The following is a 12,902-nucleotide window of genomic DNA, read 5'->3' as shown; positions in this document are numbered from 1 at the left end:
AGCTCAGAGCCTAGAGCCTGCTTCAGATTCTGTGTCTCATTCTCTCTCTGCCTCTCCCCCACTTGTGTTCTGTCTCTCAAAAGTAAACAAATGTTAAAAAAATTTTTTTTTTAAGTCATTGAAATAAAAAAAAAAAGGTGAAACTGCATACTGGAAGAGCATACCCCAGGGCATTTCTTGTCTAAAGGAAACCTATTTATATTTAACAATATAGATCAGTTAAACATAAAAGCACAAAAGAAGACATACCACACAAACATTAAGCACAGGAAGGCTGCAGTGGCTACACACCAATGCATAACAACTATCTTACATGTATACCACCGCTGTGCAACAAAAAGATAATCTGAGCAAGTAAGTCTTATCCTTTTAAATTTTCATTTAGTCTCATTAACAAAAATAAAAACAGGTAAAATTAATCATAATATTATATTTTATGTAATGCATCTTGCTCCTCTGCAGAATTCCCATGGAAAACATAGTAACTTATCTCACCTTCCTTTAATGACTTAAAAATGGTGTTATAAATTAAAACAAACCTGCACAACTGCACAATTCAAGTTGAATTTGCTGCCTATCAATATTCAACTGCCTATCAATATTCTAGCTCCAGTTTCCTTTTTTAAAGATGGCAGAGATACCTCACAGGAATGCTGTACTTCTATCAACTACAATTTTATTACACAAACATGCTTTTAAAGTATAAAACGTATCATAACATTAAATGAAATATACTGTGTCAGAGGGTCAAAAAGGAGAAAACTTCTTCAATCTATTTGGCCACTTTCATCCCCTACTCTTTATAATCCTTTACATCCCAATTTTACTGTTGAACATGAGCACAATATGACCAATATAACAAGTGCCTATAATTTTATGTGTGCCTTGGTAGCTCAGTTGGTTAAGCATCCGTCTCTTGATTTCAGCTTGGGTTATAATCTCAAGGTTCAGTTGGTGAAATCAAGCCTCAAGTTGGACTTGTGTTGTCAGAGTGTTATGGAACCTAGTCTGGATCACCCCGCGGAAGAACCAAGGCACTCGTTGATCTTGGAAGGCAGGAGGTTTATTTCACAGCGGCCGGCTGAGAGGAGACCACTCTCCAGAGGTCTGACCCCAGAGCATAAGCATGGCAGGCAATTAATTTATAGTCTGTTACTTCCCGCATTAGTGGCACATTTTGGTGCCCGAGGCAAGCAGGGGCAGGAAAAGAACCAAGGAGAGTCTTTGGGTGGGGACTGGAATTTCCCCATCAGTCCTGTCGGCCACCTTATAATTTTTCCATATCAAGTGCAGAGCCTGCTTGGGATTCTCTCTCTCCCTCTCCTTCTGCCCCTCCCCTGCTCATTATGTCTCTCAAAACAAATAAATTTAAAAAACAAAACAAAGGAAGTACCTGTAATTTTAATTACTTTTTTAGATACAGAGAAATATTTAAATACCTACCAATTCTCTTTCACCTATTCTCACTGTATTTAGACTGATTAGGAATTCAACCTGAGGCCACAGAACACAATAAAGCTTACTGATGAGTATTACGGAAAATCTGTAATTTTAACTTACTAAGGACAATTTTTTTCTAAGAAAGAACAAAAGTTTAAATTAACACAAGCAAGGGCACCTGGGTGGCTCAGTCAGTTGATCAGGTCATGATCTCCCAGGTTGTGAGTTCGAGCCCTGCGTGGGGCTCTGTGCTGACAGCTCGGAGCCTGGAGCCTGCTTCAGATTCTGTGTCTCCTTCTCTCTCTGCCCCTCCCCAACTTGTGCTCTGTCTCTCTCTATCAAAAATAAATAAAATATGACATGATATTATACATGGAAAATCCGATAGACTCCACCAAAAGTCTGCTAGAATTGATACATGAATTCAGCAAAGTTGCAGGATACAAAATCAATGTACAGAAATCAGTTGCATTCTTATACACTAACAATGAAGCAACAGAAAGACAAATAAAGAAAACTGATCCCATTCACAACTGCACCAAGAAGCATAAAATACCTAGGAATAAACCTAACCAAACATGTAAAATATCTGTATGCTGAAAACTATAGAAAGCTTATGAAGGAAATTGAAGAAGATATAAAGAAATGGAAAAACATTCTGTGCTCACGGTTGGAAGAATAAATATTGTTAAAATGTCAATACTACTTAAAGCTATCTACACATTCAATGCAATCCCAATCAAAATTGCACCAGCATTCTTCTCGAAGCTAGATCAAGCAATCCTAAAATTCTTATGGAACCACAAAAGGCCCCGAATAGCCAAGTAATTTTGAAGAAGACCAAAGCAGGAGGCATCACAATCCCAGACTTTAGCCTCTACCACAAAGCTGTCATCATCAAGACAGCATGGTATTGGCACAAAAACAGACACATAGACCAATGGAATAGAATAGAAACCCCAGAACTAGACCCACAAACGTATGGCCAACTCATCTTTGACAAAGCAGGAAAGAGTATCCAATGGAAAAAAGACAGCCTCTTTAACAAATGCTGCTGGGAGAACTGGACAGCAACATGCAGAAGAATGAAACTAGACCACTTTCTTACACCATTCACAAAAACAAACTCAAAATGGATAAAGGACCTGAATGTGAGACAGGAAACCATCAAAACCCTAGAGGAGAAAGCAGGAAAAGACCTCTCTCACCTCAGCCGCAGCAATTTCTTACTTGACACATCTCCAAAGGCAAGGGAATTAAAAGCAAACATGAACTATTGGGACCTCATGAAGATAAAAACCTTCTGCACAGCAAAGGAAACAACCAACAAAACTAAAGGGCAACCGACGGAATGGGAAAAGATATTTGCAAATGACATATCAGACAAAGGGCTAGTATCCAAAATCTATAAAGAGCTCACCAAACTCCACACCCAAAAAACAAGTAATCCAGGGAAGAAATGGGCAGAAAACATGAATAGACACTTCTCTAAAGAAGACATCCAGATGGCCAACAGGCACATGAAAAGATGCTCAATGTCGCTCATCAGGGAAATATAAATCAAAACCACACTCAGATATCACCTCACACCAGTCAGAGTGGCTAAAATGAACAAATCAGGAGACTATAGATGTTGGAGAGGATGTGGAGAAACGGGAACCCTCTTGCACTGTTGGTGGGAATGCAAACTGGTGCAGCCGCTCTGGAAAACAGTGTGGAGGTTCCTCAAAAAATTAAAAGTAGACCTACCCTATGACACAGCAATAGCACTGCTAGGAATTTACCCAAGGGATACAGGAGTACTGATGCATAGGGGCACTTGTACCCCAATGTTTATAGCAGCACTCTCAACAATAGCCAAATTGTGGAAAAAGCCTATATGTCCATCAACTGATGAATGGATAAAGAAATTGCGGTTTATATACACAACAGAGTACTACGTGGCAATGAGAAAGAATGAAACATGGCCCTTTGTAGCAACGTGGATGGAACTGGAGAGTGTTATGGTAAGTGAAATAAGCCATACAGAGAAAGACAGATACCATATGGTTTCACTCTTATGTGGATCCTGAGAAACTTAACAGAAACCCATGGGGGAGGGGAAGGAAAAAAAAAATGAGGTTAGAGTGGGAGAGAGCCAAAGCACAAGAGACTCTTAAAAAAACTGAGAACAAACTGAGGGTTGACCGGGGGGTGGGGGGGGGGGGGGGGGGGGGGAAGGGTAGGTGATGGACATTGAAGAGGGCATCTTTTGGGATGAGCACTGGGTGTTGTATGGAAACCAATTTGACAATAAATTTCATATATTAAAAAAAAAATTGTGGTTTATATACACAATGGAATACTATGTGGCAATGAGAAAGAATGAAATATGGCCCTTTTTAGCAACGTGGATGGAACTGGAGAGTGTTATGGTAAGTGAAATAAGTCATACAGAGAAAGATACCATATGTTTTCACTCTTATGTGGATCCTGAGAAACTTAACAGAAGTCTATGGCGAGGGGAAGGGAAAAAAAAAAAAAAAAGAGGTTAGAGTGGGAGAGAGCCAAAGCCTAAGAGACTCGTAAAAACTGAAACAAACTGAGGGTTGATGGGGGGTGGGAGGTAGGAGAGAGTGGGTGATGGGTAGTGAGGAGGGCACCTTTTGGGATGAGCACTGGGTGTTGTATGGAAACCAATTTGACAATAAATTTCATATTGAAAAAAATAAATGATATTACAATGTAAAAAAAATAAAGATTAAAAAATAAAATATTAATTAATTAATTAAGACAAGCAGGTCAATACTATCACACATCTATTACTAAATTAAGCTAAAAGCTACCAAGTTACCTGACAGCAGGTATTTCTAAGAATAACAAGGTTAAAATAGAAATCTATATCCATTTAGCTAGTGATTTTTTTCCTTATGAAAGCATAAAGAACAAAACTGTTCAAAACACTTCTAGAACTTGTCTTTCTGACTTAATCTGAGAATCATCCCACCTTCTTATGATTTATCCCAGAGTGCAGGAATTTTTATCCTCGAAGGTAGAATTTGACTTTTAGGAAAAAGTTGAATCACATCTCTAACTGTAATATACCATTCTTATTCAAATGCAAATAATTAAAGTGTTATTTCAATTTCTGTGGTAACCAAAGAGACTGAACATACAATCAAAGAATCTCAAGATCAAGAATGGAAGAGACTTCAGCGTCATCTAAATTATTTCTCATTTGCCCATTCAGTGCTTGAATCCCAGCTACAGATTTCCAAGTGGTTGCCCAGCCTCTGCACAAACCATTCCAATAATGGCAAAATCATTACTTTTCAAGGCAATCAGTTTCAGTTTTGGATGGCCTGAAATACTAGAAAGTACTGCCTTTCAAGTACCTGCATATATTACCTTGGAACTTCCACACACTAGCTTAAGTTATACTCCCTACAGCTACTGTATGTGGAGAATTTAAAAGTATATAGGAACATGGGAAGAAAAGGACAGAGGTAATGAAAAAAAAAAGAGAGAGACTGTATAAATAATATAGGACAAATTGAGAGCATATGCTTGATTTTTTTTTTCATTTTCTCCATTTACCCCATTCAGTGCTAACTATAGCAAACATTATCTCACAGAATTATATCAAACCAAAGATTGTTCTCAGTGTGCCATTACAAAAATTAAGCACATACTGTGTTCCCAGCATTCTGGAGGCCAACACAAGGACTACAAATACACATACGATACAGTTTCTCACTACTGGAAGGTTACAATTAACCCAACAGACATGCACAAAGGTAAATAACAATATATGGTAGTAGATAATTAGGCACAAGTCATATTTAGTAGAAGCTTTATTACAGTAGGGATTTATTGGATATTAAAGAATGGAGATTTGGTTTGAAAAAAGGAATATGCAAAAAACATTTCCAACAACAGCAGAACCAAAACAAAAAACAAACATACACACCACCAGAAGAATTCAACTGGAACAGCTGTCTCTACACAGCCAAAGAGATCTGCTGTCGAGCATCTGGAGTAAGGTCACAGACACACAATGAAGCCAGATGGCAGAAGTATATGATTACCAATTTAAGGAAAATAAAACTTTTATGATTCTCAGAGGAGAACCAATACAAATCTCTCAGAAGAGAAGTCAAATGACCAAAGCAATGTTCCAGAAAGATTATTCTGAATGTGGTAGGTAAAAGTGATGGGGAGGTGACAGTGAATAGGAAGATCAGGAATAAGCTAGAGCTGTGGACATTGCAGGAGAAATGAGAATGGAAAGCAACAGAAGCAACAAAAGAATTAAGAACTGATGGAATATAGAGGCACACAAAAGAGAGAAGTAAGAACCAAAGGACACCACAAGCTTTTAAGATTAATCAGAATAATGACATTAACTAAGAAACCAGTCTGAACAACCAGATTATTATTTAAATTTTAAATGTGTCAAGCTGATGATTAGTAGGCATCTTCCAATCTTAACATTTATAAATGCTACCCATTAATAACTATGACTGTAGCCAAAATTTCCTACATTGAAACAATTTCATAAATCTTTTTTTCCTGTTTCCATATGAAACATATAGAGGTTTTATTGATACTGCTATAGAGCAACAGTTAATTTTGATATTCTGTTCTTTATTCTACTCAAACACATAATGTTATCTGACAAAAAAAAAATGCCTGGTCATATCTATTCATTTCTCTTCATTTCTATCGTCACATTAATAGCCAGCTTCCTTTGTTTCATAGCAAAGCATTTTTCATAAAGCAACAAAATTGTTAATTATGTCACAAGAATTACTTAATACACAAAGATGAACAGATATGTAAAGCCATGTGAAATTCCAGTGCTATGGAATCAACTGAATTGGCCAACTCCAGCCTCATAGAACATACAATTAATACAATTAAAATGGATGCCTGGGAAAGTTACCAATCACTTCATATCAAAGATATCCAAGGCTTCTTAAGAATGATAAATCCATGAATACCAAAGGTCTCTAACAGGCAATGTAAAAAATAACTGACATTCACTACAGAAGTCACTACTGGAAAGACAGGGGAGAACCATCTGCATAAAAAAATAACAGGTGAATCCGTGAGAGTAAATGGGTTATCCTATGGAGAAAGACTAAAGAACAATAGGGCTAAAGACAAAACTGTAGAAAATGTCCAAAAGGGGGAAAAAACCAGAAAAAGAAATAGTAAAAAAAAAAAAAAAAAAAAAAAAAAACCATAAAAAAAAAGGGAGACTAAATAAACCAAATAAAAGATGTAGAATAGTAACTTCAACTTCTTTTACAAAGAAAAAGGTTCAAGAAGGCAGGGGGTAGTATCAAGTGAAGCAGGAAGACCAAGGAGTAGGGAGGAGAGTTGGATTTGGCCATTAGGGGTAAACTAGTATTCTCTAGGAGTACATACTTAGCAGAATGATGGGACTAGAAATGAGTTAAAAGAAGCAGAAGTAAGGTAAAGAAATGAAATAGTGGGTAAAGATCTTGCTTGAGAAATTCAACTGCTAAAGGAAGATTAGAGCTAGTCACTAGAATACAGTGCCTGGCACACTGTGAGTACTTAATAAATGTTCAGTGGCTGAACAAGCCAAGAGCTGTGTGTTGAGGGGAAGATGGTATTTTAGGAAGACTTTTTTATGGCAGAAGGGTGTGAGTAATACATTTCAAAGAAAAAGAAAGAATTTAAATATGCCTCCAAATAAGTATAATTCTTAGGTGGAAAAGTAGGAAGGAAAGCTGCATATGAAAATAAAGGCAGAGAAACTAGCAGCCAACCCCCTACTATTCTGTCCCTAAAACAAGAAAACAAAAAGCTGCAAGTCAAAGCAAAAACACTAGGGTTGGATGGAATGAGAGGAAAGAAAGCTTCTATTCTTTTGTTACAATCGGAAACAATGATGTGAAAACAGTTGGATTTAAAGACCTTTCCTTCAGGGCCCGTGAGTGGCTTAATCGGTTAAGCCTCCCACTTCAGCCCAAGTCATGATCTCACTGTCCATGGGTTCGAGCCCCGGGTCAGGCTCCGTGCTGACAGCACGGAGCCTGGAGCCTGCTACAGATTCTGTGTTTCCCTCTCTCTCTGCCCTTCCCCCCTCACACTCTGCGATTGCTCGCTCTCTCTCTCTCTCAAAAATAAATAAAACATTTAAAAAATAAAGACCTTTCCTTCCAGCCAAAATATAGTCAAAGCTAAAGTAAAAATGGTAAAGATATTAAGATGGGGTAAAAATGCCTACAAATGTCGAAGGCAAGTTCACTAAGGATAAATCATGTATCTATGGAGACTGGCAATTTCAAATGTGAAGTTCCCCATGATATACTTTATAAACGATAAATTTCAGTTGTGTGGCCTTGGTGTTCCCAAGAAAATACTAAGTACCATACCACTAAATGACACTAGCCAGTAGTAAACAACCTGAGAGAGAATATTACTAAAAGATTTACAGATAAAGTATTAAAAGTGGTCCAAATGTTATCACGATAAATACCAAATATATGGAGTATACTTTGCAATAGGGACAAAATCTCACTAAGATGTTTCATTAGTACCATTTACAAGACTCTGCACAAAGTAAGCTAAGAAACAAGAGCACAAGTCATGTTCCTCTGTAATAAAAATAAGGTATTCTTCATTTTAACTCCTTCAATAAGGCACTGAAAAATGAATAATTAAAAAATTTAAATAATGTAGGAAAATGGTAATACTTGGGGTTAACAAACCAGTACATAATAAAAAGTAAAGGCTATAAGGGTGTCTGGGTGGCTCAGTCGGTTGAGCATCCGACTTCGGCTCAGGTCATGATTTCATAGTCTGTGAGTTCGAGCCCTGCGTCGGGCTCTGTGCTGACAGCTCAGAGCCTACAGCCTGCTTCGGATTCTGTGTCTCCCTCTCTCTCTGCCCCTCCCCTGCTCATGTTCTGTCTCTCTCTCTCTCTGTCAAAAATAAATAAACATTAAAAAAATTTTTTTTTAAAAAGGTATTTATAAAAGTACATAGTCCTTTCCAAAAATTTGAAAAGTGCCTGACAATAAACTCAAAATTAAAGACATTTAATCTGACCATGAACCACATTTCAAAAAAGAATTTTGATTAAAATGTAAGGTGAGTAACTCTATTTCCATGCTAATAAAAATCAAAATAAGTTTTGGTAGATAAATTATTTTCTTTCAAAAATAAGCATATAGCTATTTTAACACAGCTATGATATATGATAGATGTCCTAAAACCTGGTTCACACACTCACAACATGTATATAAAAAACTGACATAAATATGGTATACGTATAATATCAGTTGATAAGAAGCTTTGAAGCAAAACTTATTACGTAGTTACATTTTACAGAGATACAAAAAAGAACATTTTTACTTATAGTCTGACTGGGCTCAGAGATTAAATCATGTTTCCACATTTACTATTAAAGATCTAAAAATATATATAACTACCCAAAACTAAGTACCATCTTTGAAAACTAGAAGCATAATTTTCATGAAATGTTGGTGGGGCAGGGGGGTGGTAAGGGAAGACACAGGGTAGAACTATATGCAGTAGAGTAATTCTCTCTACAAATAATAATCTCCCAAGTTTTGTTTCTTTTTTAAATCAAAGAAATTCTTATAAAATGTCATATGAATAAGGAACACTAAAACACACTGTGATCTTCACTCTTCCTTATCCAAAAGATAAAAATCTCAGCGTGTAGCAACCTAAAGGTACAGACGTCAATGTAGTAGTTGCCCCTAAATTGGCACAAGTAAATTCTCTAGGATAATGGAAATGCTCTGTATATCTTCATTGGGGTGTTGGTGATACAGTATAGACATTTGCCAAGACACATAAAACTCACTTATATCTGTAAATTATTGTCTCTATAATTATACTTCAATTTTTTAAGTAAAAAAATAAAATGCATAGGTATAAATAGAAGTGGATTAAATGGAACATACCTACCATTAAAGGCAAAAGGATAAACTTAAATTTGAATAGGAGCAACCTCAACAGACAACCAATATGATCACCTAATCATCTCAAAATGCCTTAACATGCAATATTACTAAAAATGAATTAATTATACTTCACAAATATTCTCAAAAAAGTAATTTATACTCAATAATACCACACGAGTCAATTTATTTATTTACTCAGTAGTACATTTAACAACCAATTCATCACAGTGGATTTACTAAGAAGCTATGTTGCGTGGATCAGAAAGATATTCAAGGCAGCAGTACTGAGGGTTTTACCTAATGAACAAATGAATGAATACTACTAATAACTGATAAGCTAACATCGAGTATTTAAAATGTATCAAGTGCTGTTCTAAATGCTTTCCTCATATTAACTTATTTGATCCTCACAACAACCTACAGAAGTAGATACTCTCACTATTCCATTTCATAAATGAAGAAATTGAGGCACCCTGAGGTGAAGTATCCTGTCAAGCTCATCCAGGTCTAACTGTGGGAACCTAACTATCTAGAGACAACTTTCTAAATCACTTTGTTTTACTGCCTTTTTAGAATCAGTTGCCTTAAAATTTTCTAGGTTAAGATAAAGGATGTGCTCTGTAGAATGGAACCTTGGGGGATTTTTATAGAACAGCAGTCCCAGAATGATTTTTAAAGAACAAGTACTTACAAGGCCCACCACAAGAATATTAGATGTCATGCTCACTTGTCTGTGTGATTAACCTTCTCTATACTTTTTTCTCCATACTTTTTTTTAAAACTAAAACTTCATTGTCTACTTATTTAATTTTTAATTGAGCGCGTCCTAACCTTATTTCTTATCATAGAAGATCTGATCTTTAAGAGGAGCAGTGTGGTATATGAAGTCATACAGAGCATTCTCTGGTGATACTCATCGAAAGTCTTGCATTCCAAAAGAATAATTCTTATTTCAAGAAACTGACAGTTGAAAACCATTCAAATTGTGTCCAAATACAATTTCAAAAACTGTGTATTACTTAATAATTGTTTTCAAAAGCCTTCCATTTTTAATAATTCAGTATCTTGCTGTTGTTAATAGTAACTTATTCCACAGAAAATGAGTGAACTGTAGCCCTCTGACTGGGAAGTTCTGCTCTAAGCTACAGGAAAAGAACAGCTGTCTACCTCAAATAAACTGCCATTCAACCCCTTTTAACAGCTTACTTGAGACAAATATTATTTCTGGAGAACTGAATTGTCCATGGATTTCATGTTTTATCCTTAGTGTGAAATGAACCATTAAAAGGCAATATACCTTGGGTCTTGAATGTTTTGTACCTCCATAACCCAATACAAACACCAAGTTGCATTTTCAAGCTACACTTCACATTTTCTTGAAGACAACTTAAGAAAAAACATTTGAAATCTGTTACCAAAGTTACTATAGAGATGCTATCAAGAACAGTGCCTTATATGCAATGTTCAAAAAGCTATGCTTCCTTGATAGAACAAATAATTTTTCTCCTCAAGGATCATGAAAATACATAAAGTGTCATATTTCCTTTATGCCCTAGCCAGCAAAAACCTCAAAACCTTAAGAGTGAACTAAATGAATTCTGTTTGACTTTACAGCCTAAAGATCTGTTATTTTTTCTAAATACTTCTAAGATTTAATTTCTTTTCAATATTTAAATCTTGGTTCTATCTAGAATATACTTTGGCATAAACAGGTCTTTAGTACAAAAGTTTTACTTTTTTTAACCAAATCTTTATTTTTTTATATGATCTACTCCCCTCAGTATTGTATTCTATTCTTTCACCCTTACCTCACCCTATCCGTGCCAATTTTTGTGTTCTTTTTGGTGTTTTCTGATTGGAGGCATGTAGGAGTATCACTGAAGTTCAACAATATATATTTGTATATTTGGCTAGTTCAAAAAGGGTATAAGAAAAAGTAGTATAAATTCACTGTGAATTACAAATTAAAACCAGTAGAAATAAATATTTTTATTTTAGCAGTTATCCTTAAGTATTAGAAAGATTTTGAGAATTTAAGACTGTCACACTATAAAAATGGCAAGCCCTTCAAATTACAGATTTATCTCTAACAATGCTAAACCACTCAAAACAATCCAAATCAGTCATTAAAACATTTGCTAACTGGGCTATCTTCCAACTATTGGGCCCTGTTTGAAAATCAAGAACATTTCTGTACAGAAGGGAAATCTTTCAAGTCAGTTCTTAGGCAAGAGGTGGTTTATTCTTTATCTTTACCCAGGCTCCCTCTACTGACAGAATAACAAAACAGAGTATGGAATTATACCAGCTAATTTCATCAACACAAAGAAAAGGAATTCATTTTTTAAAGACTTCAAAATCAACATTTTAGGTAAGAATAGACTAAAAACTGAATTCACTACATACCCAAAAAGAAATAAACATTTGTGAGTGGACAATTCAAGTAACATCCAAATTGTATATGTGGCACATATTATTTTAATATACTACTTTGCAATGTTAACCCTTGGATATAAGAAGGATTAAAGATTTTAAATTCATTTTAAATATTTTTTAAAAAAAATTTTAATGCTTATTTATTTTTGAGAGAGAGAGACAGTGCAAGCAGAGGAGGGGCAGAGAGAGAGGGAGACACAGAATCTGAAGCAGGCTCCAGGCTCTGAGCTGTCAGCACAGAACCTGGAGATCATGACCTGAGCCAAAGTCTGACACTTAACCAACTGAGTCACTCAGGCACCCCTCATTTTAAATATTTTAAATAATCTCTCAGGAAGGAAATGTTTACCTGTATCTGTTCTGGTGTCCATTGGTCTAAGTTGACTGACTTGACCCTGGATATATGAACCCCAAGATTTCTATGGATTCCAGCACATCTGATGCAAATAAACACACCAATATTCCAGGAAGCCCATCGAGGACCTAATTAAGGAGAAAAAACAAAGATAAATATTAAAAACTAAAATAAATATTATGACAGCATTTAAGTGAGACACTCTGATTTTTATACAATTACAATGGAGCCTTACAAAATTCTACATGCTCAAAGTTTACAATGGCACTGGCAGCAAGGTTATAAATCAACCTTCAAGAACCTTAATGAGTTTACTAATTTTGCTTTTCTAGAAACTTTCCCAAACCTAAGAATTTAAAACTAATTTATGTGAATAGTGTTTTCACTAGCATAGTTAAACCAGGACCAATAATGTCCCACAGTATAAAGTAAGTTCTTTATTAAGTGTGTAAAGTATTGCTCAGGTCATGATCTCACAGTTTGTGAGTTCAAGCCCACACTAGGCTCTCTGCTGTCAGCACAGAGCCTGCTTCAGATCCTTTGTCCCCCTCTCTCTCTGGCCCTCCCAGCTTGTTTTTACTCTCTCTCTGGCCCTCCCAGCTTGTTCTCTCTCACAATAAATAAAAACAAACAAACAAAAAAAAAGACTGCCAACAAATATAAATTAAGGAGTTTTCAATGAAATGTAGAAATTAGTAAGAAATAGACAACCAACATAAAAG

General features: G+C 35.8%; 1 protein-coding gene across 4 annotated transcripts in view; it reads right to left on the bottom strand.

The window, feature by feature from the left end:
• SMAP1 (small ArfGAP 1) overlaps positions 1-12,902 on the bottom strand; it is a 204,040-nt gene that overhangs the window by 144,728 nt on the left and 46,410 nt on the right. For 2 of the 4 annotated variants that reach the window (XM_030315789.1, XM_030315790.1), the window contains exon 2: positions 12,175-12,308. The exons of 1 other annotated variant lie outside the window; for it this stretch is intronic. In XM_030315789.1, coding sequence (XP_030171649.1) covers positions 12,175-12,308 — 134 coding nt within the window. Of the gene's footprint in view, positions 1-12,174; positions 12,309-12,902 lie in introns of those variants that run through there. One more of the 4 variants, XM_032593195.1, reaches the window with a different exon arrangement.

Source organism: Lynx canadensis, chromosome B2 (genome assembly GCF_007474595.2).
Source record: "Lynx canadensis isolate LIC74 chromosome B2, mLynCan4.pri.v2, whole genome shotgun sequence".
NCBI lineage: Eukaryota > Metazoa > Chordata > Mammalia > Carnivora > Felidae > Lynx > Lynx canadensis.
The sequence above is the reverse complement of the archived record's forward strand: the minus strand, read 5'-3'. Positions and strand labels throughout refer to the sequence as shown.